The sequence below is a fragment of the Physcomitrium patens genome, chromosome 4 (assembly GCF_059467195.1).
Source record: "Physcomitrium patens ecotype Gransden chromosome 4, ASM5946719v1, whole genome shotgun sequence".
Taxonomy (NCBI): domain Eukaryota; kingdom Viridiplantae; phylum Streptophyta; class Bryopsida; order Funariales; family Funariaceae; genus Physcomitrium; species Physcomitrium patens.
Window position 1 is genome coordinate 4,829,462 of NC_143413.1, and position 27,931 is coordinate 4,857,392.

At 37.7% G+C, this 27,931-nt stretch overlaps 4 protein-coding genes and 1 long non-coding RNA gene across 12 annotated transcripts; 4 read left to right on the forward strand and 1 right to left on the reverse strand.

Annotated features, from left to right (window-relative positions):
* The first annotated feature begins 8,066 nt into the window (after window positions 1-8,066).
* Window positions 8,067-10,080, forward strand: LOC112280805 (DNA polymerase zeta processivity subunit). The gene is made up of 5 exons (XM_024516653.3): window positions 8,067-8,357; window positions 8,533-8,613; window positions 8,771-8,883; window positions 9,118-9,307; window positions 9,587-10,080. The coding sequence occupies exons 1-5, from the start codon at window positions 8,330-8,332 to the stop codon at window positions 9,799-9,801; spliced, it is 627 nt and encodes a 208-aa protein (XP_024372421.1). The 5' UTR covers window positions 8,067-8,329; the 3' UTR covers window positions 9,802-10,080.
* On the forward strand, window positions 9,832-12,004 carry LOC112280804 (DNA polymerase zeta processivity subunit-like). 2 transcript variants are annotated; one of them, XM_024516652.3, is made up of 6 exons: window positions 9,832-10,245; window positions 10,427-10,579; window positions 10,689-10,769; window positions 10,940-11,052; window positions 11,247-11,436; window positions 11,713-12,004. In XM_024516652.3, exons 2-6 carry the CDS (start codon window positions 10,552-10,554, stop codon window positions 11,907-11,909), a joined length of 609 nt encoding a protein of 202 aa, XP_024372420.1. In that variant the 5' UTR covers window positions 9,832-10,245; window positions 10,427-10,551; the 3' UTR covers window positions 11,910-12,004. The 2 variants fall into 2 exon arrangements, with proteins under 2 accessions (XP_024372420.1, XP_024372419.1); XM_024516651.3 differs by lacking the exon at window positions 9,832-10,245 and having other exon boundaries at window positions 10,476-10,769.
* Window positions 12,005-15,904: 3,900 nt separating this feature from the next.
* LOC141045355 (uncharacterized) lies at window positions 15,905-17,247 on the forward strand. Its single transcript, XR_012217419.2, has 2 exons — window positions 15,905-16,614; window positions 16,889-17,247. It is a non-coding gene; the product is annotated as an uncharacterized LOC141045355 (long non-coding RNA).
* A 1,774-nt stretch (window positions 17,248-19,021) lies between these two features.
* Window positions 19,022-22,568, forward strand: LOC112281495 (uncharacterized). 2 transcript variants are annotated; one of them, XM_024518083.3, is made up of 3 exons: window positions 19,022-20,194; window positions 20,377-20,758; window positions 21,220-22,568. In XM_024518083.3, exons 2-3 carry the CDS (start codon window positions 20,501-20,503, stop codon window positions 22,033-22,035), a joined length of 1,074 nt encoding a protein of 357 aa, XP_024373851.1. In that variant the 5' UTR covers window positions 19,022-20,194; window positions 20,377-20,500; the 3' UTR covers window positions 22,036-22,568. The 2 variants fall into 2 exon arrangements, with proteins under 2 accessions (XP_024373851.1, XP_073389685.1); XM_073533584.2 differs by having other exon boundaries at window positions 21,253-22,568.
* A 359-nt stretch (window positions 22,569-22,927) lies between these two features.
* Window positions 22,928-27,429, reverse strand: LOC112281493 (uncharacterized). Of its 6 annotated transcripts, none has more exons than XM_090249560.1 (9): window positions 26,314-27,429; window positions 25,506-26,167; window positions 25,079-25,228; window positions 24,822-24,915; window positions 24,527-24,661; window positions 24,269-24,379; window positions 24,093-24,150; window positions 23,918-23,987; window positions 22,928-23,781 (listed from the first exon to the last, which is right to left on the reverse strand). In XM_090249560.1, the coding sequence occupies exons 2-9, from the start codon at window positions 25,932-25,934 to the stop codon at window positions 23,239-23,241; spliced, it is 1,590 nt and encodes a 529-aa protein (XP_090105686.1). In that variant the 5' UTR covers window positions 25,935-26,167; window positions 26,314-27,429; the 3' UTR covers window positions 22,928-23,238. The 6 variants fall into 6 exon arrangements, with proteins under 6 accessions (XP_090105686.1, XP_090105687.1, XP_090105685.1 ...); XM_090249561.1 differs by having other exon boundaries at window positions 23,948-23,987; window positions 26,314-27,290; XM_090249559.1 differs by having other exon boundaries at window positions 24,527-24,673; window positions 26,314-27,290.
* Window positions 27,430-27,931: the final 502 nt, after the last annotated feature.

Below are 27,931 nucleotides of genomic sequence, written 5' to 3' on the forward strand. Positions count from 1 at the left end.
TTTAAGGGGTAATTAGGGTTTCTAAGATCTTCAACAATCCACTAATTGGATTGAAGTAAAATTTATGTATAAAGGTAATAGACTTGATTTGCTACACATATGTATATTTTGAAAATAATTGGATAATTTGAAAAAGAAATATTGGCATTAAAAATTCAACATTTAGATTGGAATAAGAATCCAGCCAACACCTCAGTGGATTTTAGGATTTTTCTTCTATTTGATAAGTATAATTATTTTTAAATTTGTTGTACTATTTTTTAACTAAGAGGTTGAGAGGTGTGTAAATTTTCAAGTAGGATCAATGATTTTATCAATAGATATTAGGATTCTAATCTGCCTTAGGATTTGATCTAGGATTTAAGATTTGTTTAGGATTTGATTTAAGGTTTAGGATTTATCTAAAATTTGGTTTAGGATTTAGGATTTTTTTAGGATTTGGTTTAAGGATTGATTTAGGATTTAGGATTTATTTAGGATTTGATTCAGGATTTAGGATTTTTTTAAGGTTTATGATTTGGCCTAAGGTTTGATTGAAATTCATTAGGATTTCAATTAGAATTAAATTAAGACTTGATTGAGATTTATTTAAGATATATTTATGATTATTCTAATATTTTTTTTAGGATTTTTTAAGGATTCTTTTAGAATTAAAATTTTGTTGTTGCAATTTCCATTCTACCTTCTACAATCAAATGCCTGATGTATTCTTGAGCAAGACTTCATGTAATATAACACCACGATGACCAATACAGTTACACATAATAGTGCAACAATGCAACCTAGTTGAGTTCCAAAGCCTAGCATAGTAGTACTCAATACAAACCAACCAAAAAAATCCAAATTGTAATTATTTTATTTTATTATATTATATTTTATTTCTATGTTATTCTAACTTCCTAAATCACAAATTAAAGAGAGTGAAAGATTCTTGTCAAGTGAAAGATTAGAAATCTATATCAAACTAAATCAAGCTATCTCTTATATTACAAATAGAGAATTCAAGAGTACAAGTATGAAAATAAAAAAAATCCTAAAGCTTTACTAAAATGGCTAAAACACCATAGCCAAGAAAATCCTTACAACAAGTTCTCTCACTCTCAAATTCACTCAAAAGAACTTATATTTAATATAGAAAATATAATTATAACTAAAAATAGATACATTAAAAAAATATATTAATATTAGATAATATTGATAATATCTTATATCAAATAATATAAGATACAAATTTTATAATATTAGATGTTAATAAAGGACATGAAAAATGGCTTCAATTCTTGTATATATTGTAGTTGTACAAGAAATGCATCCTTATATTTAACAATTAAGAAATATTCATTGTTGTCCTAGACAAGTATCGCAACTAGAAGCGAATTATTTTATATTAGAAGATACTTAGATAGAACAATATTATATTGTGATGAAATATTCTACATTAGGAGAAATAATACATTAGGAAGTAAAAAATGATAATATCAATAAATAAATGAAATAATTTATTATAATTATTACTATTATTTTTAATACTTAAAATTTATTGCATGTTAATTTTTGAATCATAATTATATAGTTTATACAACTGCATAATACATATGCTTTGTGATATGACATTGTACACCAAATCCCAATAAAAACAATATTTGATAGATAAGGTATTATCATAAAAATGTTGATATAAAACTATTTTATATGATATTTTAAAATTTATATAAAAATAAAATATTTAATCATAATATATTTATAATATTAAGTTTTAAAAAAATATATATATTAACTTCAATAATACAATCAACACATTATTTTTAAACCATTACAAATATTAAATCTTTCATATAAATTTATTATTTTATAAATTTATATTTTTAGATATATATATATATATATATATATATATATAATACAATTGAATTTATTATGATTCAAAATATTATATTAATTAGAATATATATGACTTATTTGACAAAAATTTATAATGATGTTGATGACAAGATTCTTGTTTTTGTATTAATAATTGTGCAAAAATATATTGTGCAATATTTAATCAACTTGCATACTTAGTTATGCTTGTGTATTCTCTTGTTCTTTCAACAATTGCACCTACAAATTCTATAGTCTTTGAAAATAACTTTTTAATATACTAATACAATTTTTTATTCTATTTTTATTCTAATAAATGCAAGATAACTATCAAAAATAAAAATTGTGGTATTAGTATTTTAAAGATGTTTTCTAATAAAAATAAAAAATGAAGATAAAAAAAATATACTATTTACAAGAATATTCTGATTATCTAAAAGAAATTACATAATATGGTATTTAATTATATATAGCTATTATGAAAAAATTAAGATATACATCTTTCTTATACATAAGGCATTTTGTTTTAGATTTTTTAATACAATTTTTTTTTTTGAAAATAATAGACTGTATTAATATTAGGAGGTTTATTTTTAAAAAAAATAATATACATATTAATAAAAATATCAAATATCCAAAACAAATCATTGTTATAAAGATATAATTTTATTAAGTTTAAATTAAAAAGACAACTCAACTCAATATTAAAAATAGGAGAATATTAAATAGACCCAAGTTTTTACTAAACTGACCTACTTATGATGAAGAATATAATAATCATAATTGATATAATTTTTTTTATTGGTTTTGGATATTATAGCAAAAAAATGAATGTAGAGGTCTTTTTTCTTTTTTCTTTTTTTTTCCATGATGGTTGAGATGGGTGGGTCAATTAGTAAAATTTTGGGTCTATTAAACATTCTCCTAAAATATTGCAATACATTATATTATTTTGAAATGCAACATATGATAATAAAAACTCAAAGTTTTTATTTTCTATTTTATTTATTAATTCTTTTTATTTTTACTTCAAAAATAATATTTTTATAATTTCTAAACCAATACAAAAGAATTATCACTTCACTTATTTATAAAAAATTGGTGTTGAATTATAATATCTAAGATGAAATAAAATAAACAAAAAAATTCTATTAAAATTTTTCTTTTAAAATAACATAAAAATGACCAAATATTTTAATATGAAATAATTTGAAAAATTCATAAATAAATAGTAATTAATAAATATACTTTATTTATTTTATAAAAATATATAAAGTGAATATCAAAATAAATTAATAATAATTTTAGTAATAAAAAATTAATAATATATTATTTTAAAGTTAACTAAAATTGACATAACTTTGGTTGATGAATAAACCACTTGTGTGTTTCTACTAAAACTTCTATACAATTAAACCATGCACTTCTGCTATACAAGTAGAATCTCTTTTAGCTACTTATAACTATTTTTAATTTCCTATTATTAGCTTTGTAATTCCTATTTTGTTAATTGATTAAATTTTATTCCAATAATATATTTTTCTTTGATTTTTGATAAATAACTTAAACCAAACCTTCTTCTATACACATAAATATTGCAAAAACCAACTTACTTACTTTTTATTACTATTATTATATACGTATGTATATATATATATATATATATATATCTACCATTGATATCTTAGAGCATATATATATATATATATATATTAATAAAGCTCAAAACAGTTTTCCACTCAGGTTAGTGTGTGAGAAGACAAGCATGGAAATGCCAAATGCAACCTTTCCTTCGTTCCCTTCCTTTCCTGCATGACATCTTCTCACATTAAATTGTCAGAGTTCCATGTCACAGCTCTCAAAGGCACTCACTGCCATGTGGGTCTTTTCTTTCTTACTTTCTTTCTTTCTGTTTTGTGTTTTACAACCAGCTTCTTCATGGTTGTGCAATATCAGCTTTGCAAGGGGCTCTCAACATGGTGAGTGCGAAGTTTCAGCTACATGCACTCTAACTCTGCTGATGTCAAACTACTCCTTCACTCCGCCATCGCCATTGCCTAGGCTGCTACTTCGGAGGAGTAGTAGAAAGAGGAAGAGGAGGAGGAGGAGTGCGACATAACGTCACCGTGACTGTCTCAGTTGCGAAGATGAAGACCACACAGAATAAGTGGAATGCAGTGTGAGCTTACAGTGAGTGAAACCATGTCTCGTTGGTGTGACATTTGACGCTCGCTGTTAGCTTGGAAGCTTGCCGAAGCTCAACTCATGAGTGGAAGCGATTACTTGGCTGTCCTGGAATTAGTGCTTCACTCGAGGATATCTAACCCAGATTGTCATGGATCTGGCCAAGCTCCTGCCCGAGATGAACCCACTTTCCTGAAGCTAGACCAGATCTCAGGGGGTCTGGAATCGATGCTTGTCACCAGTGTGTCGTTGGTTGCATGCTAACGGAAAGGAGACCCATTCCTTTCCTCCATCGCAAGTGCATATCGCCAGGAGAGGTCGGATCTTGCCACCAAGCAGGTCAGCAAACTCCTCGCTGGGTTCCAGTTCCAAGCGTGCTAGTTGGTCTCCACAGCGCGAGCTTCTGACGAAGCAGAACGCTGCATCAGCGCCGTGTGTGATCGATCACCGAGAAATGGAACAGTGCCGCTGTGGGGTGGTGTCGTGTACTGGGGATGCCACAGTCTCCGTGACATGAAAGAGGCCACTCTGATCTCACTTGGAGGATGTCTGGATGATGCAGTGGAATCCCAAGTTGCCTACGGCGACAGTGTTGATGTTTAATGGCATGCGATTCTGATTCCGGTTCTGAGGGTGCGACAAACGGTGTCTGACGCCGTCGACAACGACGCAGATCTTTTGCAGTTGCTGCAGCACTACTAGATTCATCTGCCAATCTGTCAATATGTCTATCAATGGCTATCTCTCTTTATTTGTTTATATATATATATATAACTAAATGTGTGTGTGTGTGTGTGTGTTTGGATGTATTTTTCATTGATTATGCTTGGTTGTAAGCACTGTCAAGCTTGTTTGTTCAAGAATGATTCTATTGCCAATTTTGTGAACATTTCAACTTCGACTCTTCATCGGGATTGATGCTGCTCACCTGACCACCATCAGGGAATTTGCTTATTTTATTTGTTCTTTTGGGACATGAGAGAGTCATTAGTAGGCGTCAGAAATGACAGAAGAATGGTGTTTTGTCTAAAGTTTGTATCGTTGTTTTTTTCAAGAACAAAAGTAGAGGTGTCAAAATCACCTTTTCAGGTAGCAAAGGATTGTATGGATGCAAACAAAACAAGTGGACTATCTTCTTCTTCTTTAATTAAATTTTTGTTTTATTTGCCTGGAATTTAGAATCTAGATTAAAAATCATCAAGTAACGAACAAGAAAGAATTGATAAGCAAAATAAATGAAGAAATAAAATGGAAAATGAATAAAATGAATATATATATATATATATATATATATATGTGTGTGTGTGTGTGTGTGTGTATTCATACATACATGTCTGTGAATTGTTATCAATTTCTTTCAATTAACTAGGAATGAACAAAGTACATCCATTACAATCTTGCACACATTTCTTCTCAATATACTATTCATTGTAGAAAATATATATACATATCTAGCACTTAGATGATTATTTCTTCATCAGATAAATGTAAATTCAGAATTTGTACATGATTCGTTTTTCTTAAATGGTGTTCGTTTCAAGTGAATGGAGCTGTTAAAAATTTTGAGCTTCAACAAACGTAACAAAATGCTTCTTTATTTTTTCATAAAGTTGCTTGTACCTAAAATATTAGTTGTTTTTTTTATCATTTAAAAATACATAAAATTCAACCAACTCTATCAAGTAATTAAAGCTATATATTGCATTAGTTCTTCAAGGTCATACAAAATTTTGCAACATGGGTTGGGTTAAACAAATTAAAAGATAACCAAAGTTCTTTGAGTTCAAAATTTGAAAATGACAGCAATTAAAATGGAATTTAAAAATTGCATCTGGTCTATTTGTAGGATTGATTAAATTATTATGTGATATTTTAAACAATTATTCTCTGATATATATATATATATATATATAGTGCAAACAGTTTTGTATCCTTAATTTTTTTTTTATCCTACTTATTCAAATATGTATAAGTGTTTTTGTGTTAATGACATCTTAAAATCAAACCATCTATTACATGTTTATAAATTTTATGATTAAAAATATATATTATTTTAGATTTTTTATTCCATAGTGATAGAAAAAAATTTCAATTGTAACATACTGATATTTATATATATATATATATATATATAAATTGGCAACAATAAATTTCAAGTGCTAATAAATTCTTTGTCACTTTTTATAAATATTAAAATATTAATTAATAGTGAAGTAAGTTTATCAAAATATAAATAAATGATATTGAATGTCGTTCAAAACTTGTAGTTACACTTATGGTCAAGGGTACATTATTCCATAGTAAAGTTTTTTCTTAATCAAATGTGAATAGATATCATTTCAAAATTGACAATGTTATTATTCAGTTTAGACTTGTTTTGTAATGATTGCAGAAATGATTGTTCGAACTGTTGATTTTGACATTAAAAATTATTTTACTGAATATCTGTTATAATCTGTAAATGCAATTTTTTTTGTTTTGTTTTTTTGTTTTTTTGTTTTTCTTTTTTCTTTTCTTATGTTTTTTTTACAAAAAAAAAAAAAAAAAAAAATCTAACAAAAATTTGTGTGTAATGCTTGTTGTCCAACATACATATACATGTAATTTATGGATACATAATATTATTTAAATTTTATTCATTTGTGCCATAAGTTTTGAATATTAAAGATTTCCTCATTTTTATTTTAAAATCTTCATAGAATATAAGTATGTATATATCAGTATTTTTTTGTTTAGTTAAAATTATGAAGCTGTGTTTGCAATAGAAACTACTTTACTGATATAATATATTTTAGATGAACTTGGTAGTAGATATAATGATTTTCAAAAATGATATGGTTGTAAGAATATTTTATTTACTTATTCATAAAATAATCAACAAACTTTTGATTGATACTAATGCACTAAAAAGAAACCTGAAAAATTGACTATGCATTTCAAAAATTATTGGCACAGGAAATAATATATTTATTGCCAGTTAACTTGATTTATATGATGGATTTAGTAATCAAAAACTAATTTTCATTTCTGTGAGATCAAATTTGTTTTGATATTATGTATATAAAATTTATTTATTGTAAAAATATATGTAATATGTATTCTAAAAGGATTACAAGCCCTTCTGTCTTTTTAAGAATGAAGTGTAAGTTTTTAATTTAATCAGATATGTGTATGTGTGTGTGTATGTATATATATATATATATATATATATATACACATATATTAAGTGCTCCAAATTTGAAATAGAACTTTACATGCATTTTAGAATAATAAACAATATTATTACACTCTCTAGATATGATAGTTATAATATATAATTTATGCCTTCGGAAATTTTCTATGTGTCTTGTTTTTTTATTTTTTTTTACTTTAATAAAAATCCAATGAAAGCCGAAATGAAAACAAAGAGTTTATCTCCTTTCAAGAAATAACAAACAAAGAGGGATGAAAAATAAATTGTAATTCTTTATAAAAATCTGTTAAAAGCTTGCATTGCCGAGTATAGCAATAGTTCATATGGACTTCAATCAAACTTTCAACTTCATAGTCAATCCCTTTCAATAGAATGAAACGTTCCAATTTAATAAACTAGAAATGGAAATTAATGGTTCAACCAAATAAGAGGGCTAGTTACATCCCCAACATCATCCATCTCATGTAAGAGAATCTCTCCCTCACCACCACACAAAACTCAACACAAAACCCAATTCAATGAACACGTAATTAGTTTCATTAAATTAAATTAAATCAAACTGAACCGAAAATAAATGAGCGCACATGGTGTCCCACAACAACGCATGCATGGCATTGTGCCAGCGTGGCAACACTGACCCAGAAGAATGCCACCGAGAAAAGTCGCGTAAAAGTAAATAGTAATGAAAAAGGTCGAGCCCCCTTCAAAAAAAGACGATGCGCCGCCAAAAGGAACGGATCCGCAGCCCTTGGATTGAATTTCTAAAACGGGGGGAGCAACATCCGAGGCCACACTCCCTCTCTACTCTTCTCTCCCTCACTCTCACACACACATTCAGTCATTGTGGTCTCCATTTCATGTTCATCATCTTATGATTCATGATTTTTATGATTTGAGGTTTTGGGGACGGAACCCAACTCGAGCATGTTACGGTGTTGTTGTTTGAGTTCTTGGCTCTCGTGCCCGACGCTTCGTTGCCACCAGCAACGGATTTTCGTCGGGGACACATCACGGCAGCAGCGCAGAGAGAGGGGAAATTGCTTGTGCGTCGGGGTTCGTCACCAGTAGTAGCAGATTGCGCGTGGGTGTTCAATGGAGGTCGTTCGTCTCGCTGATCAAGGTGGGGAGACATCCGTTGCCATGTGGTTGTGAGCATTGCGGTGGAATTGTGTTGTGGGTTTTTGGGGGTTGCTTGGATGGTTTCTCTCATTCTCACTTGGTGCTTATGAGATTTGAGCCTGTGTTGGATCTCGTGGTGATGCTGTTGCGGGTGGGTGGGCGGGCATGCGTTGCAGGAGATGTTGCTGCGCTGTTTTGCGAATTCTTGGAGGTTTGCATTCACCAGCTTCTGAGTGTGCGAGAAGTGTACCCGCCAGGTTAGTTCAGTTGTGTTCTTCCTTCAGTTTTTTTATTTTATTGTGTGGTGGAGAAGGGGGTTCTGTTGCTGTGGATTTATGGTCTCGCTTGCCAGGGTTTGTGTTTTGGACTCTGTGAGAATTGATGTTGGTTTCGTTGTTGGGAGCCTGTCTGCAGCGATCTTTGAAAGGCGGCGGTATTTTAATGTTCCTGTACAGTGGGCTCGTCATCCTGATTTGAGGGAGTACATACATTCAGCGGTCTCCAACCTCCAGACTTGGATCCAGCAAGTAAGAATGTTCAATCTCTTGGTGTAATATGGTGAAGGGTTGGTGCTTGGTGTTTTGAATTCCCTAATAGTTTCTACTTGGCTGTCGGTTCTCTGAATATGTAATCTCTTGGCCATCTCGTGTCCCATGTAAGGTCTCTAGTATCTTCATCAGGAGGGATTTTGATCTTGAAGTAAAGTGGTATCACACTCGAGTTTAAGCATTGTAACGACTAAGCGAGGAACATAATCTCAGGGTGCAGCGGAGAAAATCGCAATAAAGTTTCTGGACGCTAACCAAATTCCAGTGGAGAAGGTTATCTTCAAGTTGTGTCTCAAGAAGCTGACAGGGACAGGATTGCCCGCACAACACCTTGAATTCGCTCTTCGAGGCTTCCTCCTCAAGATCTGCGTTAGTAACTCTGCGCTGCCACCTTTACCTCCAGGCACGATCGCATCTGCTCGCTTGAACTCCTTTCAATTGATTCTCGTGACCCAGTGAGATGAAGATGAACGAAAGGCACACTTCTATTGCCTTAAGTGATAACAATCTTCATCTTGGTTGATTAAGATGATGACCTTTAATCGAGTTTTAAGTTATGCTATTGTTGGACGAGCCATTCCAGGCTCGGTCATATTCCTCGAGTGTCTCATTAGTGCTCACGGAATTAATATTTGTGGTGCGGTATCCACCCAGTTGACGCGGCGTGTATTCGCTGTGACAGACTGTTCGTGGGAGCTGGTTGCTTATATGAAGTCACTCTCTGCTGACAATGCCAGCAAATCTCAGTTCTGGATACCTGCTGATCCTAACGACCGTTCGAACCAGAGCTTCACAATCACAACCATCAAGTCAATGCGTAGCAGCTACTTGGACATGCAGTTGTACGTCGAACGCCCTGGAGTAGAACCTCAAAAAGAGAGTAAAACGGAGCCTTAATGGAACGTGTGGGTTCTGGAGCTCAATCTCTCGTACGTGTGTTCATTCCAAACGTGGCATGGGTACCTGTAGCAGTCGTATTCTTCGCATCTTCGCATCTTCGCTTTTGGAGAAATATGATTCTGTTACAGAAAGCGCTTTTCCAGGAGCTTTTTGTGGATACACAGGGTTTAGAAATTTAGGTTGGGGTTAACATTACACTCTTTGTGGCGCGATCCTGAACTTTAAGTTGCAATCCTTGTGGAATTTAGTTGCACTGACGGGGTTTTGCTCTTTTTATTTTCTCGGATTTTGAAAAAGAAAAATGTCTAAATTTCCCCCTTCTACTAAACCTTGGCGTTAACTTGGAATTAAATAAACAAATCTCATTCTTTTCGAAGACCCGACGTTCGGAGGTTTCGGAGCATCGACAATTGAAAATCAGATGTGGTGGGCTTTTTGGAGGTTTTCGTGACAACCCTGTCTGTGATTTGTTCTTTCTGCAGCTCATTTGCGAAAACAATACGAATGTAGGCAAGCAGTCCAAGCCTCCTTTTTGGAATCCTGAAATCATTAGTAAATGATCGAACTTGTATTGTACGTTTATTTATACCGTACGTTCTGTTCAACCTCTCCATGACGTTAGGGTTTGGAGGTTGAATGGGTCGAACCAAGAAATTTATTGATCGGGACGGGAGTAAGTACTCTAACAAGAGGTCATATTTCTTCTAGCACCAACTCCAGAAGTCCAATTTCTTAATTTTGGAGTCTATGGGGGTCGTTCGCCTGTGTGATCGAGGTATGAGATCGGCAACTTCATTGCTTGCTGCCTTACAGGTGTTCAATGCTGTACCATTCCTGTACAGTTCTGTTGGACTGCGTTCAATTTCTCTTTTTGTATTTCGCAGGAGATGTTGGAGAACTTGTTTGCGAGTTTTTGGAGGTTTGCATCCATCAGCTCTTATGCGTCCGAGAACTTTACCCACAAGGTGTGACGAATCTCCCTCTCAATTCCATCCTTTTGCTTAAGAAGAACCATCTCGAATCGTAAATCGGTAGTAAAAATCTTTTCCTATGTATCAACTGCTGCAAAGAGTTGGAAGTTCTGTAGGATGGTATCGAACACTGTCAGTTTCTGAAGAATCAAGTGTGTATGCAGAGATCTTTGAGAGACGGCGATACATCAATACCCCTGTGCAGTGGGCTCGGCACCCTGATTTGAGGGAGTACATACATTCGGCAGTCACTAACCTTCAACCATGGGTTCAGCAAGTAAGTACCTTATGATTCTCTTGTGAGAATTTGGTTGATGTTTTTGCTTTCTGGTTCAAAGCTGGCAAAAAGCCACACGCCTGTTATGATAACTTCCATCATTTCGTTCCTTCTCTCCATGTATTTTCAGATGATACTGTTGGTGTTGAATAAAGCTTTGGATCCCTTCTGATATGTCAGAACTTAAATGACAGGGAGTTGTAGACAAGGTCACTCTCTTAGTGATGAACAAGAATCGGACACTGGAAGAGAAGTTTGTGTTCTCTTTCGGCCTCAAGCAGCTGTCCACCGCAGGAGTACCAGCACAACACCTTGAATTTGCCCTTCGAGGGTTCCTTCTTAAGATATCCGTTTCTGATTCTTTCTTGTCGCCTTTACCCCCTGGTAAGAATTATACCCTCCATTTTTGTTCACTTCTGCCCTAATTTAATAAAGAATTCTTTGTATTGTGGAACTGTATTACTCTTAGGCTACTCGAGTCGCTTTTTTAAAACTGCCGTGTGAGTGGAGAATATTCCTGTCTGAAACATTTTGACAAATCTTGCTTCATGTGACACTGTCCTTGATTTGTTTAACTCCGCCCTTGGACCTCAAATCCTTTTTTCTCTTCAATTCTAGAAAACTAAGGAATTGAAGCTATCTTATTATTATTTTTTATAGATTGTTCGTGGGAGCTGGTTACATACCTGAAGTCATCTTCTCTCGACACCATTAACAAAGACCAACCTTGGGTACCGGCTGACGACGAGGGCTGGGACCAGAACTTCATAATGACATCCATGAAGTCAATGCGTAGCAGTTATCTGGACATGCAGCTCTACGTAGAACACTCCGTTGAAAAACCCACGGACGAATAGACCACTTGACCGTGACCGAGATTATATGCTCAACAAAGCAACCGTGATCTGTATGCGAAACGAATGTATAAAATAAAATTCCATTGAAAACCTCATTCCTAGCACAGTAGCCAAGTTTACGTTGCAGACATTGTGGTCTCTGAACTAGAACTAGGTAAGCTCAATCTGGAGGTGCTATAACGAGTTACAAAAGAGTTCTGAGCGGGAGTTAATGCTTCGAACTCTTTTGAAGTTTTTTTTTACTTCTCAAGACCTCTGCAACATCAAATGTGCACTACGGCTCTCTAGTCACCGAATGCTGTTTTCAGTTCAGACAAGTCCTGACATTGCAGTAGTACTGGAATCGCTGAAGCACATTGCAAGCTCCAGGAAGCAACGGCGCTCAAAATCCTGTTCCGTTTGAAAATATTTCTAGACCTACTTATCTAGGCAGTTCTTTGAGCCCCTGTTTCTGTAGAAGCTCACCATCACATTGATAGCCTGGAAACCACAACCTACGTCTACATTGGGGGCCCCTCTTCTTCTTCTTCTTCTTTCTTTATTTTTTATTTTTTTTATTTTGGGGGGAGAGGGGGGGAATTGGATGTGTGCTGGCGGAGTTACCGAGGCACCGAACTAGAACTGATGGGGTATGAATTGGTTGTAGATTTTTGGGACTTTTGGCGGTGTGGGTTTGGGTTTTTGCTACTAACTGCTTCAACCCATTCAAGGGCTCTTAAGCCTGTGAAGATCATACGGTGTTGGGTATGTCCTGCATTTTTTTTTTTTTTTTTTTTTTTTTTTGCACTTTTTTTCACTTTTTTGGAGGACTTTGGGATGAAGGGCAATTTAACTACATTTGCACGATTAAAAGAAGAAAAAAAAAAAAAAAAAAAAAAGAAGGTGTACGCAAGGATTTGCAATTCCTGAATATTTTTTTAATTTTCCAAGTGTACTTTGTTTGATTGTTTTGTAGTGTTGTAGTTTTAGAGCTTTTTCATTGTTTGCAATCGTGCTTGACGCTGTCTGAATCAGTGAATTGTGTTCATCAAAGATTTTTTTTTTTTTTTTTTTTTTTTTTTTTTTTTTCTAATTTACTTCATTCTAATTTAGCACAAGACAATTTAAACATAACCAAATTTTAGACATTAATAACTTTAAATGTTGACTACAATATTAAAATTACATCTTTTAAGGAGAAAAATAAGTTAGTAATTTTTTTAAATGATTCTTCAAATTATATATATATATATATATATATATATATGAGGATTTTATTAAAGGCTTGTGCATGAGAAGAACAAGTTGCTACAACTTTTCTAACTTTGCTTCTACTTTTACTAACACTATCTTATTTATGACCTTGTAAATTGACGAAAAGTTAATTAATAAGAAAATTTAAGTTCTTAAAAATATCTTTTGGTTTATTCAAATCTTCTATTTATTTGGCAATTTTTTTATATAAGTACAAAGAACTTAACTACAATCACTAAAACTACAAAAAGAATAAAAAATTGAAAATACAGAATTGATTTAAAGTATTAAAGACTAATTAATAAATAAATTGAACTTTGATATCTTTTCAAATAGATAGAAAAAAATCTATTGGATACAAGTTGGTTTTTATAATTATATAAAATTTATATACATAAGTAGAGCAATAGAAAATTCAAAAATTAAAAAGTAATATTTTTCTAACGATATTTTTTTAAAACAAATTGATAATATCAAGGTATATCAAGATATATAAATATATATATATATATATATATATATATATTTCAGTTAAATAAAAGACTATATATTGAAAGATTTAGCATTTAGCAATTGTAAGTTTTTCAATATCATCTATAGACTTGAACAATTTTCATAGGCCATGGTACATAAATATAGGTGAATACATTTTCTTCAATTTTTCTTTTTTTAAATACTTATATATTTTATTTTTTTTAGAATAAATAGTGAATTCCACTTTATGTATATGATTTAATAATAGATTACTACAATAAGGTATTTTATCAAAAGACAAATAATTATTTAGCCAAAAAAACTTAAATAAAGTATTTAAAAATAAACTATTATATTTTAGAGGTGCATATTACTAACAATTTTTAAAAACCACACAAATTTCTTCTATTGAAAAAATATCATAGAAAGATACTTAAATAGTTTAGAAAAGAAGATTTAGATGCGGCACACATGATGATCAGAAAAGAACACAAGACACTGTTTATTTCTTAGTTAAAACCACACCATCTCTGACCCAACACTATCCTAACTTGTGATGCTATTGCCCAGAATCCACTAAGTACTATGCTAATTCTCAACTATCCCATTGTGTTTTTTCTAACCATTAATTTTGGCCGTCTTGTAATAGCAGCTTAGTGTTCTTCTAATACCATGCTATGAGAGTACTTTGGTGAATATCATTTGCCAGTGGGCAACAGACTCTTATAGCAAATTGTCAAGAACTCAAGTCTATAATATTTTAAAGGAATTAAAGACTATCTTATTATTATATAGTTGGTAAAGATTGGAAATTTTTAATCAACACATGGTTAATTTTTGTCCATAATGTTAAAGAAATATTTAAAAAATATACATAATAAGTAATGATTTTTTGATGATTTTTTTAATTTACTTATAATGTGATACTACAATCTTCAAATATATGTATACATTTATTCATAAGAATAAGTTTTTCTGTAGTAAATTATATATATATATATATTAAAGAAAAATTTGTAGTAGTTCAACATTATTGATTTTTACATGTTTGGCTGGAATATTGTTTATTAATTTAGAAGTTAATTTATATAATTCTTCTTTATAAATTATAATTATTTATATATACTGACTAAATATATATAAATTATGTTTCATGAAGATTATAGTTTTATAAAAATATTCTATGAAATTATTATACACTTGTTGATATACTTATTTAAAGGTTTGAGAAAAATATGATAGAATTTTGAAAACTATCAATGTTACTTCAATTTAAAATTATTTATTTAATTTTAAAAAATAAAAATATAATAACGTTGATTACATTCTAATCAAGATTTTTTTGAAATCAATGGATTCAATGGATATCAAACATTATTATTCAGAATTCAAAAATATGAAGTATTTGGTGTTAGCCTTCAATAATAAATAAATAAATAATATTCTTTAATTTTCTACATGTATTTAATTTTAGATCGAATTCTTAAAATTTATGAAAAGTTATTCCCTTAAGTTTATTGTTATTATCCAAATTTTAAAACTTCAAAAGACTCTTGCATACAAAGTCTTCCAATGATGGGAAGCACTTTTTGGTGTTGGAGTTGCGAGACAATTGAGCTCTAATTTTAAGATACTAATCTGGTCTCACTCAGCTGAAGCATCTTGAGTCTTCATATTTGTGTATGTATGGTCTTCTTTCTGTTTTTAAGTGATTCCATGTCAGCTTCTTATTTTAAAATACATTTGTCACAAGAATAGATGTTCAATTTTAAAGTGACATCACATTCAAAGTAGAAAAACGTGAAAATGCAAAGAGCTTCTCCACTAATGCTCTTTGGTGTGATGCATGCATGGATTCCATCTAATTTTAGATTAAATATATAAATATATATTTTTAACTAGTTAGCTCCATTGAATACCAACCTTGGTAAAGAATGTTTATTTTCATATTTACATGTAATTTGATTTGATTTGATCATATTTTTGTTTTGTTTTATTTTATTTTATTAAATGTAATGAATTGGTATGAGATAGCTATGCAATAATTTTGGTGTTGTACAAAAAAGCATGGTTCAGGTTCATGCTAAAGACAAACTCTTAATGTGTTGAACTTGCAAATATATATATATATATATATACATGTAGGATTATTTAGTTAATTGGCAACATCACCAGGTTTCTGGTATTTATCTAATTTTATTTATTTATTGATAATATATATATATATATATATATATATGTAATTTACAGAACCCACCTAAGAAATGATAAAAAAAATCATCAATTTTTCAAAACACTTGTTGATGGTCAAGGTCAACAAAAGTTAAGAAAAATTTATCAACACCCATCAATCAATGGAAGGTAATGAAACTGGTCTCAAGCACTGAACACTGTTAGTCAACACATTTGACTGATTGAGACCAACCATTTTAAAATCATCATCTTATTCATTCAAATGCTTTGTGCCATTAAGAGCCGCTTCACAAGGCCTCCTTTGGTAGTAGCCATGTGCTTCACCTTGGCATCATCTCCCTTGACCATTTGACTTATAAAAAATGGTATAATTTCTGCAGTTTTAATGACCCAATTTTTCATTGTACGGTCAAATGGGTGGAAGCTATTGAGGAATGAGCAGGTAGAGAGGTCTCTCCTTTGACCATGTTATGTTTGGACTTGAGTGATGTGGTCAAACCCTAATTTCAAAAAAAAATAAGAATGAAAAATCATGTGGATTTGGGCTAAGATAGGCAAATGTGAAGTAATTCTCTCTGGAAATTTTTTTTAGGGTTTTAGAATCGAAACCCATGTGATTTTTGTAACTGTACAATTTTTATTCTTATCCTTTCAAAGGTACTCTGAGAGTAGTAAAACAATTGTAGAATGAGTACCCATTTTGGCAATCAAATGATGCTGATGGAATATTTATATTGTTATGGTGCAAGAGAAATAATGCTTTTCAGGCTATAATGGTGTTGTATTCATCCCTTATTAATTTTCGGTACATAAAATACAAAAAAATAAATAAAGATAATACTGTTTAACCAAGATTGTTTTTTTGTAATGGCCAATTCATCAAAAATAAAAATAATAATAATGCTGTTGTATGCATTTAGAAGGAGTATATATATATATATATATATATATATATAAGGCTCACAAAGAGGAACCTAAAAAAAAATGAACATATGGGATTTTTTCTTTAATTTTAAAGTTGAAAAAACATTTCATTCTCAAGAGTGACAACTAAAAAAATCTGTGTGTTGGATCAACAGTTTCTTCCTCATCCAAAATTCACTCCAATTTGAAAATTACATCAAAACTGACAATCAGCAAATACACCAATGCTTCAATAAACGCATTTATTGAAATAAATTCCCTTTTCAACATATACAAATAAATAAACAAACAAATAAGAGTGATGTGTGGTCATACACACATGGATTGGTCAAAATGGGGAATGAGGAGTCCAAGGTATTTGACATGCAAGAAGTGATAAGAACAATAAAAGTAGAAGTGCTGTAAAGACATAGAATGCTCTGGAGTATCATTAAATAAACGAGAGCATTCTAGAGCCCAGTGCCCTTCTTGGGATTACACTGTTCTCCCGATTTGTCTCTCTCTTGGCCTTTGTTTCTCTGTGTCCGTGTGTAAGTGTGTGTGTGTGTGTTTCTCTGTCTGTTTGTGAGTCTGTTTTGTCTTCTTATTACTTACTGGTGGGCAGGGAGGGGCCCTTTCCATCTTGAGACTTTCCCTTCATTTTACTAATTTATTTAGCTTTGCAATATGGGTTCTTTTTAGTGTTTATAATACATCTTTTGTGCAGGAGAAGGCTCATAACATGATGATGCATACACAAATCTCAAAATGTGCTGTCAGCAATTGTTTTAAGCTTGAGATTGAGCCTGCTCAAAGTTTAATTTTTTGGTTTGTTTGTGTGTATTGATTGTTAAGTGTATTTTTCAAGTTGGAATTGTGAATTTTAAAGCTGACATGTCCAGTGCAGAAGATTTTATTTTGTTTTGTTTGTTCATTGTGATGGATGGATGTGAATGAAGCAAAAAAGAAAAAAGTAAAAGACATTGGTGAGACTAGAATGTGGGGAATTAATCACCATTAAAGAAATTTCAGGATTCGTCCTCATACCATTTATCATCATCTTACACAATCCATTCATACTATGCATTGCAATATATTAAATAAACTGAGTAGAAGTAAATTCAAACACAAAATTTATATTATATTTAAATCTTAAAATAAGTCATATATTTTTATAATAATTTGTTGAATATGATTAAATCACTCAAATATTTATATAGCAAACAATAATCCAGTGCTACATAGAATACCTTTTTTTTTTCTTTTTTTTTTTTCAATTAAAATTTTCATAAGTTTTCATATCTTATGCAATCTACTTGTTGCAAAACTATCATGTTTTGCAATGACCTAAAGTTTAAACCTGGGAAACATTATCATACAACAAGCATGTATTGCAGAGCTTGTGTTGAGAACAAAACAATACTTCAATACATGGGTTTATGCAATGTGTAACAATGTCACATTCTGTACAAGAAAAATGTCATTCTCTTCCATACCCATTACTCTGAGTGCAAACAGAAACATGAAATTTTACTATTATATAAAGCCAATGCTTCTTTCCACTATTATTCTTATTATTATTATCAGAAACTCAATCAAGGAACCAAACATCAAAGGCCTGATCCCTCCTCATGTGGGCCCCTTTAATGACAGAGCAGCCAGGTGGTAAGAGGTAGTGGCTCCCCCCCCACACCCCCATCTCAATGTAGAGCCTTCATATTTCATTTCCCACATCATGACATGCCACAATATATCATCATCTATCTGAATGAGCATCTTAAACTCAGTCTGCATGGCTAGACAACATTCCTTCATTCATTCATACAACAACACAAGCCAGGAGGAGGAGGAGGAGCCAGCTTCATGTTTGCTTGTGGGGTAGGCATGTATTTGTGTGTGTAATATCACCTGCATTGTAATGTTACTCTTACTGCCTGACTGCCTTTGTCTTTTTCTTCTTCTTAGTGGCTGTGGAATTAGGAGATGCCTGAAGCAACTGCATAATGTTTGCATCATTAAAGGGAAAAGGGGCATTAAAAACTGTTAAACCCTCCATAAACCAGGAAAGCCCCCTTTTTCCAGCTCACGTGGTCATAGGGTCTCCTTTTGACTGTGGACTGCTGCCATTGCCCACCCCATGACCCCAACACCCACCCACACTCAAAAACCTCCAAGACCCGCGTCCGATGGACCAATTCATGACCGCATGGTATCGGATCGCCAGGGTATCAGCATCGCGGTGTGAAGGCAGCGGGGTGGAGCTGGTTGGGCGGGTATAGGGGGCTGCTGGACGGGCCACGCAGCGACAAAGTAGTTGCTGGAAGAATGTGCACTCACCATCGCCGCTCTCTCTGTCTCTCTCTCCCTCTCTCTCTCGCTCTCGCTTGGGGCCAAGTGTTGTGGAGTGAGGATTTTGTCACTGCGGTGCATGTGGTGGAGTCATTGATTGAGTGTGTTCAGCTACAGTGGCTCTGCGGATGCTACCAACGATCACAACATTCCTTGAGTGTGGCAACTGTGAGCGTGTTTCTGGTGAGCAGGAGTGGGGGAAATTGAGGTTTCTGTGAGCAGATTTGCAGTAGAAATGAATGGCATAGTCGTGTCCAAGAAAAAGTGTTACTGAGGTGGCTTATGGTTGTCAGAATACATCGCTTCGCCTGTATCATCGGAGTTTATGAATACTTTCTGCGGTGTTGTAGTCGTCAACAATTGTTGTGCATCTCTGACAACTCATCGTGAAGTGGGATTTTGTTTTATTCTAACGAACCCCACATGAGCTCTCGCTGTGACGGGCTTACGACCTCGAGCAGACTCCTTGAGCCCTAATCCGAGCCTCGTCACTGTCTTGGTCAAAGCCCATGATGGCAGTCCCTCCCAACAACTTAGTCGTGCTGTGAGTACTCGGGGAGAGACATACGTGAAGCCCATTCCACATTTGACTCTGCTGGAGAGATGGCTCTGCAACTGTAATTTGGTATCCGTCTCCAGTTATATCCACTGTGCTTTAGCTGCGGCAGGCAACGAAGCTGAGATCGCACTGCTCCTCACCCGAGGGGGATTCGTCATAGATGGCTGGTTTCTTCAGCTGGACAGTAATCAGTTAAATGCTCTGTCACAGGAGTTGGCTGGTTTTTACGCATTATCCTCCACTAGGTTTGCTTCCGACGTTGTGAACCAGGCAGTCTAGGAGGCTCTCTACCGACATCAGCACATGATCACTGCAGCGGTGCTAGGGTGAACTAGAATGGTTTTTTCCTACGGCGCAAGGAGGGAGCTGGAATACAATATTTCATAGGTTATACGTGAATTTTTAGAGAGCCGACGGGAAAGGTGTGTGTGTGGGCGGCGCCTCAGTAGCGCTGAGGTTCTGAAAGCGCCAGAAGAGATAACTCTTGGTTTGGTTTACTACGGGACATGTGCACGACCTCAGGAGTGAAAGTATGTCTCGGAGGTGAAGCTTCTCGAGCAACCAGAACTTGGCGGTGAGTCTGATGCTCTGTTCTTTAAACATTTTTTGCACTGGGTATACTTCACGTATTCATCTCGGGGATGGACTCAAGTCATTAGCACATTGGACAGGATGGTACGAGTGCTCTCTGCCCTGACCTTGCACGTCAGCAGCCTGAAAAGGAATTTGATGCATATCGTACTTGGTGTTTTTCAGTCCGTTGTCCAGCAATGCCTGTCCATGGTACGAAATATTTTTAACGCCATCACCATAGAATTTTAGAACCCGAAGAGCGGTGGAAATAAAAACAGTAGATTCTGCTTATCGGCGTCGTTTGGTAATGCCGAAAGAGGCTCCAAGTGAGTCTAACTCCAAGTCAGGGACCAGTAGCATGGCGAAGTTAAGCGCAAGCGAGAAGGAGAAGACGAAGCTAAGGGAGCGGCAGAGACGAGCCATCACTACTAAAATTTTTGCTGGCCTCAGAAAATACGGGGGTTACAATCTGCCCCCTCGCGCTGACATTAATGACGTTTTGAAAGCTCTGGCCTCCGAAGCCGGATGGGTGGTGGAACCCGACGGCAACACTTATCGCTCCCAGGTAACCTCCATGCCCGGGCCTTGCGTCCATTCCTTGGGATTCTCAATGCACAACGTTTTAATTCATTTAACTGCGCGCTAATGGTGTACTCTTGCAATCAATGAAAGCAGCTCTCGCTAATGCTCTTAGCTAGATAAATTTAAGTCCAAAGCTTCAAAATCTTATTTATTCAATGCAAGGGGATTACCCCGTCTGTGTCAAAAAGGAGAAAAAGAAAAGAAAAGAAAGAATCCTACTTTTTTGTTAAAGAATTTGATAGTTGCCCTGAATTAGGGCTGGTGAAGGATACTTCAAGTTGAATGAGTAGCGACCAAGTAGAATAATCGTGATTGATCATCAATTATTCAGCCACCAGACCAGAAATCTTGCTCTTGTTTGACTTGATTGGATGTAGTAATTTTCTGCATCTCAACTATATTCACATTGATGTATCTTGTTTGTTTCGTTGTGTTCAATTGCAGCATCTCAAACGCGTCCATGTATTGTCTGAGCAGGGATTCTCGCAGCCTTCGAGCAGCCTGCACCACTCCCTTCGTCAGAGCAACCCTGCCATGAATCGCCTGCAGCAGCTCATCCAGCCTCCGACCACGATCAATGCCGGGTTCAACTGCACGCTAGCGGGGCTCATGGGGGACGCAGGGGAGCTTCGTGAGGGCAACTGCTCGACGACCGCCTCTCCGAGCCACCACTCCATGGGCGGGGCCGCTGGTCACCACTCCAACAGCTCCTCAATGACCCTCATGGGCTCCGGGTGCATCTCCAACTCCCCCTTCGCCTCCCCGGCGTCCAGCGAAGGCGGCGCCCCGAGCCAGCGTCTCTCCCAAGGAAACCCTTACTTTACAGGCCTCTCCAACGGTTTCCTCCCCTCCTGCGGCCAGGTTCTCTCGGATTGCCACGACGGCGATTCCTCAGGGATCAAGGAGGAATACGCAGCGGCAGCGACATACTTCAGCGCCGACACTCTCGACGCCCGAGACTTCCAGATGCAAAGAGCCACTCTGGACGTAGCTCCACACCTTCTCAACTGCCGAGACTTCTCAGGCAGAGGCTTTCTCAACCACACAACCACCTCCATGAATAATTCAATGTTCTTCAACACCGCAGCAGCAGCAGCAGCACAACCAGCGCCAAATCGGTTCAGCAGCTCGCGCGCCGCCGATCCGCATCTGTCCAGCCTCATGATGCTGAGCGCGGGGCACCCGTTGTTCTTGCAAGAACAACGGGCGTCTAACCAGAACACCCCCTTGGGATCACCCCGGCTTCAAGACCCCCACTGATTGATACCCTCCCCTCCCCTCCCCTCCCCTTCCACCTAGGTAGGTTCTCCAGGATCCCCACCCACTCTCATCCCCCACCCCCACACTCACCGTCGCCGTCGCCGTCGCGGAGTAATCCTCGACGGCGCTCTGTCGCTTGCGCTCGAGCTCCGTCCCGTTATCCGGCGGGATCCAGCCAAGCTGCGGCACGAGGCCCCCGTTTTTGGTGACGGAACAGCTTGTGGGGGCGCTGGATTTAGACTTGTGCGTGGTGTTTTTGCTGCCAGCATCCCTGATCCGTTGCATGGTCAGGACGCTTGAGGGGCTGTTCTTTTGGCCATGAGCTTTTGCCCTTTGCTCTAGTTTCCGAATGGGTGATTTTCATGTTCCGATTTCATCTATTTATCGAGCTGAATATATAAATATTCACACATTTGTGCGTACATGTGAAGGAAGAGAAATCAGAGGGAAGAAAAGTGAAAAAGCAATAGAAAACATTATTGCTCTTCACAATATTTTCTTTTTGTTCTTTAAATAAAAATTTTGAATGCGCATACTGATGATTTTTTATTTCATGTAGCTTTCCTACTTCACCTAGAATAGTGCCATTTTGGTCTACCAACAAAACAAAACACAAAACTAAGCTAGAAATTGCTGATTTAAGCAACAATGCACAAAGTGTTTTGTGTAAAAATAACATAGAACAAAGGTATCCCGAATTTATCAAGGTATGCTAAGAACTTTCAAGACATTTATTGAAAATAAAGAAAAAAAGAGAACACACACACACACATACAACTTTGCAACATGTTAGCACAACCAAACTTTTAGCCCCTTTTCTTCTTTAAAAAACACTTGTCAAACCATATTTTGTTACCCAAAATGTGAAACAAACACCAGGGGATCAAAGACGAAGCTCAAATGTGCAGTAGTTTGGAAATAAATTTAAAACAACAATATCTTCTGGTTTTGTAGACGCAAAGCACCGGACAGGAGACAGTGGCCTCGGTGCTCTAGCTCCACCCTCACTAGACAGAACAGACGCACTCAGATACACTCACCCCACACACACCCACACCCACTTCCCAAGTCTAGACGCAAAATCACACACACAGAGCCTCGCCAGCTCAGCCCAGCACAGCCCAGCTCAGCACGGACACAGGTCCAGATGAGGGAGGCTCTATTGGAACCAGTCTGTGGGATTTGGCGATGACTCGTCTGTACTCACGCCGAAGTTTGCATGGGCGCCGCGGCCGCGCCGTCGTGCTGCATCGGGACGCAGCCTTGCGGCCGGTTGACGTGCCGCGAGGCTGGCATGGCGTCAGCGTCACCTCTGGGTGCTGCCGCTGCTTGGATCGCTGTGTTGCCCATCTGCGACAATGGGTCGATGTTTGCGAATGGAGCTGATCCATGCGAACACGATGTTTCTGCAGGCATGGTGTACTTGACTTTTGGTGCGATTTTGGGTATGAGAACTAGTGCTGGCACTTCGACGCGAGTGCGTTTGGGTGGGGGACCTGTGCTGGTGCTCGCAGTGTGCGTCCACGAGGTGGGTTGTTGGGAGAGTTTGGAGGGAGTGATGCCCGGGAAAAGGTTCGAGGAGTCGGAGGGGTGGAGCGCCTGACTCACGGCGTTTGAGAGGAGTTCACCGTTGGTAATTTGGTCCGAAGGGATCCCCAGAGCGTGCCCTGCGATGACTTGCTCGATGATCATTCTCTGGAGGTTGGCACCCTGCTCTTCAATCCGCAGCTGAAGCTGCCGCTGGGTCTGCCATCGATCAACACCAACACACTCTTAGATACGATTGAAGGTTGCAGCAGTTTTGAATTCGGAATTCTAACTCGTAAGCTCATGAATGCACGAATTGTTAGATTTCAATACAATGGATCAACATGTTCTAGACCTCGAGCTGTTCGTGCAGACGCTTTTGTACCTCCATTTGCATCTGCAGTGCTTGGGACATCTTCGTAGTGCTTTAGGGAACCAACCAAAGAGTTAGACTCTCGAACGTTTTAAAGTTCATAAGAAGTAAAAAAAAAACAGTATGAATCACATCGCAAGAGGGAGAGGTAACTTACGAGGTTACGTCGAAACCTCCTTGGCAGTGATTGTGGCGCTTCCGCTCACACTTGGATTCTGCATTTCCAAATCCCCCGTGGACAGCAAAGTTTATTTCTATCACTTTGCGCTCCATATTCAAATGAAGCATTCATGGTAAAAATTTACGATGAAGTCATGAGATGAGTGAGAATACCTGCAGTGGACGTCTCAGGGATAAGCCGGTACTTCTGCAGATGACTCTTGACATGATAGATCGTAATGTCGTTGCATCCCATCAAACGCAGCACTGACTTAGGCGTTGCTCCTGCGAGCCATGTGATCAACCTATGTCAGTACCTAGTATTATAATGATGGGAGAAACCACAGAAGAGCTCTCGACTTGGACGAGTTCCAAACCTGTAGGATCTATATGGAATGAGAGTTGAGTAGACAAAGGCTGCGATTCGCTTACGATCAGGACCACCGAGCTTGGCAACAGCCGCGACAAACTTTTCGTGTAGTGCAGGAGTCCACCGTAAGCGAGCCTTGGCAACCTCAGCAGCTGAGAACATTGGTGTAGCTTCGATAGAGGGCCCTGGACTCCCTCCTGATGTTGCTACTGTAAGTTAAAATAAAATAAAATAAAATAAATAACAGGATGAATGGTGAGGGTGATCGCCAGGTTCAACTTTCCTACAACCTCTTCCTAAACTTTACTGAATTGGACCAAATTTTGAATGGGACAATGTGCACGGTCGGGCGCAGACCAGTTGATCGCTGTGACTGTTCGGCCTGCGGGTGTTGGGTAGATAGCAGAGGGGAGGAGGCCACCGTCTGAGGAGCGATACTGGGCTCCTGGAGCTGCAATTGAGCACAAATACACAAATTGAACACACTACAGCCTTTCGTAACGCAACACACCATTCTCAGAACTGCTTTCGACAATGTCATGCTACAAGAAGTTTGAAATCCTCAACAGTTGAATTGCAGAGAATCTGGAATCATCGAAAAACGACAGTCTTACCATGTCAGGAGGATTAGCCATCTCCCTCCGATGGATGAGATGAGGCCAGCCGGAGGTTTCCCATTCAGACTTTAGAATTGGACTCTTGACTGGCTGTGACAAGTTACTGCCGTCGGGTTGCTGGGAGCTAGAAGCTTCAGCTAGTAACACCTACAGCCACGAGTAAAACCCAACTCACACAGCATTAGAATCTAATCCATCCAACTTGATGCCGTGCACATGTTTCAGATTACGCTGACAATGTGCGACAATATGCAATCCGCGGTCGACTGCTTGTAAACTAGTGAGAATTAGCATGACCTCTTCATCGACATGATACTGTAAGAGGCGGAATCATTGCTTGTAGCAGAGGACTGGATCAAACTTTTACGCCCAGGGCATGTTCGTGTGCGGTGCACAATTACAGAGCTTTAGTAAATGGTCTCACCTGAAATGAATCAAGGCGCGTGTTTGTAGTCGCCGCGGGAACTTTGGCAGTGGCTTCTTGTGAACTGACAAAGTCTGATACTGCAACTGGCATCATTGGAGAGGGTTTGCGTAAAGCTGATTCGGATGCGGGCTTGGCAAACTGGGTGTAGGGGCAATTCCAGAGGGGGTTGGTTTCAGCTTGGAGGGGGAGACTGAGCGTTTCTCCTTGAGAATGAGTCAAGGCTAAACTGGGAGGACTACCAGGCGCTAGTACATTTGACGTCTCAATGGCCGAAGGTGCGCCTTGCCATGGCGGAGCGCAGTTAGGCTCTCGGAACTGCGAATTGTTATGTTCGTTCCTATGAGACCACTCCGGTGACTTCAGTTCCGAAGCGGAGTCGGCTAGAATCGGAACCTGCTGCCGGCTGCCATGTTCATGCGACGCCATTGCAACGTTCACCACGTACTGGAGGTCGTAGTCCTCATGGAATCCTTGCGGTGCCACAAAGAAGCTCTGCCCTGATGAGGCCTTTGGCGAAATCACCTGGCTGCCGCCAAATACCTCAGATATGCTTTGCGCCCGGTTGAGACTTAAACTTGTGCCATCTTCCTGTCGTGAGACAAAGCGCGCAAGGGGTGCGACGCACTCCTCGCTAGCACCTGCTACGCAACTTTGCGATGCTGGCACATGAGACGCAGAGGCGCTTGAGATGGGTGCCATGCTGGCGACCACGCACATGAGATCCCTGCTCTATAACCTGATAAAAATCCCAACCACTTTCTCCCACTAGCACGCTTCTGGAGATGAAATTTCAGTGAGTACTCACCCCGGTTGATGCGCCTGCCCCTTGGCAACTACGATGACCGATTCTCCAAGTATTCACGCAGAAACGATACACTTGTGTGTTGTCGTTGGGGTATCCGAAAGTAGCTGGAGCGATGGTAGTCTATGGTTGAAGAAACCAAGCGATCAATCACCAACAAGGTTCTTGTGCAGCTGTGTAATCCTTCACCAACTCCTGCCCAGTACACAGACCAATCCATTTGCAAGCTCACGCTCATCCTGTACGGTCTCTCCTCATGGCTCATCAATTCACGTAAATCTCGCAAGATCTAATGACTCGTCCCGTCCGCAGGAAAAATTTCTCGGACTCACGCAGAATCTGCATAAACTTGTGAGATGCAGACTCCATGGTTACCGGCCATGGACGATCGGCTTCTCGTTAAGAGCTAGTCATTGCATACAAGGTGTGTTCTTAATCCAAAGCGCGCAGACCCTACAATCGACACTCCACCATCATTCACCACCACCAACCTCAATCGCGGCCACCAGTGCGAAATCCCTTTGCACCACCCTCTCCTGTCCATATACTCTCCCGTGGTACACGCTCTGCTCCTTTGTCTACAACCTCGCAAGATGAATTTTTGAGCACTCTAGAATATCACTCGGACCTCATCGCACTAACCTTCTCTGAACTACACCAAGACGAAATCCGAATTCGTCGCGATCGCTCAAAAAACACCACTTTCCTGATCTGAATCCAAAGTGTCCACGGCACAACCACAGACGGACTCTACAGAAACCAATCATCACAACCGTAATACAGTCGATGGAAATAGGGACGCAAGGGGGGATGGTTTGTCTGCGAGACAGTCGTTTTCTAGCGCTCAGCACACCTCGGTGAGAGAGATCAATTGTAGACGGGGCACGACTGCGGAATGGCCCTGTCACTCCCCAGCAAACACTCTGACACGAACACTAACTTCCAAGGAGGCTTGAGGTTGTCAGGGCGACGGATGCACAACATCAGGACTCGTCGCGAATATCATCGACTACGAATATATTGGGGCTGTTACTATTGGGCATCAACCAGCTGAATGGGAGCATCGCCGACACGGAAGGAGTTCACGAAGCGCAAAGGAAGAGCTGGGGCTTTGATTCTTCACCGGGGGACGAAACGGAATGACTGAAGGGGGGGATGTTTAACCTTGAGTCCGGACGAGAGTGGAATCTTTCTAGGAGGGCGGTATCAGCGGCAGCTGGTGCTTTGCTCATCATTTGCATGAGCAAAGGTTGCTGTGCCAATATCCACCCCGTTCCTCCTCGACACTTTAGAACGCAACGTCCATGTGGTAGCACCAGCCCAGCCCACCATTTGACTCGCCCTTTTTTTTACAGCGCGACCTGGCTCACTCACTCACTCTCTCTCACACTCCCATGAGCGACACGAGGTCGATACGAGGGGGAGCAGTGAGGCTATTATTATAAGTATTCTGACGATGTCGAAAGTGGAAAGCAAGGTGTGACGACTTGGCCTTCCAGGAAGGGATTCTCTCTCTCACGGCGACCACCCCCCCCCAAACCACCGCTTTTCCCTTTCCTTCCCGCTACCGCTACTTTTTACGCTCTCCTTTTCCTTAAATTTTTTTCTTTTCTTTTCTGCC

Coding starts and splice junctions, on each gene's coding strand:
- LOC112280805 (XM_024516653.3), top strand. CDS start 8,330: ATGGAGGTCGTTCGTCTCGCTGATCAAG. Junction 8,358..8,532: donor CGTTCGTCTCGCTGATCAAG/GTGGGGAGACAT, acceptor CATGCGTTGCAG/GAGATGTTGCTGCGCTGTTT. Junction 8,884..9,117: donor TCCAGACTTGGATCCAGCAA/GTAAGAATGTTC, acceptor ACATAATCTCAG/GGTGCAGCGGAGAAAATCGC.
- LOC112280804 (XM_024516651.3), top strand. CDS start 10,625: ATGCTGTACCATTCCTGTACAGTTCTGTTGGACTGCGTTCAATTTCTC. Junction 10,770..10,939: donor CCGAGAACTTTACCCACAAG/GTGTGACGAATC, acceptor GTGTGTATGCAG/AGATCTTTGAGAGACGGCGA. Junction 11,437..11,712: donor CTTGTCGCCTTTACCCCCTG/GTAAGAATTATA, acceptor TATTTTTTATAG/ATTGTTCGTGGGAGCTGGTT.
- LOC112281495 (XM_024518083.3), top strand. CDS start 20,501: ATGCCGAAAGAGGCTCCAAGTGAGTCTAACTCCAAGTCAGGGACCAGT. Junction 20,759..21,219: donor GCAACACTTATCGCTCCCAG/GTAACCTCCATG, acceptor GTTCAATTGCAG/CATCTCAAACGCGTCCATGT.
- LOC112281493 (XM_024518078.3), bottom strand. CDS start 26,225: ATGTGCGTGGTCGCCAGCATGGCACCCATCTCAAGCGCCTCTGCGTCT. Junction 24,916..25,078: donor TGGCTAATCCTCCTGACATG/GTAAGACTGTCG, acceptor GCTCAATTGCAG/CTCCAGGAGCCCAGTATCGC. Junction 24,151..24,268: donor CCCTGAGACGTCCACTGCAG/GTATTCTCACTC, acceptor TTGGAAATGCAG/AATCCAAGTGTGAGCGGAAG.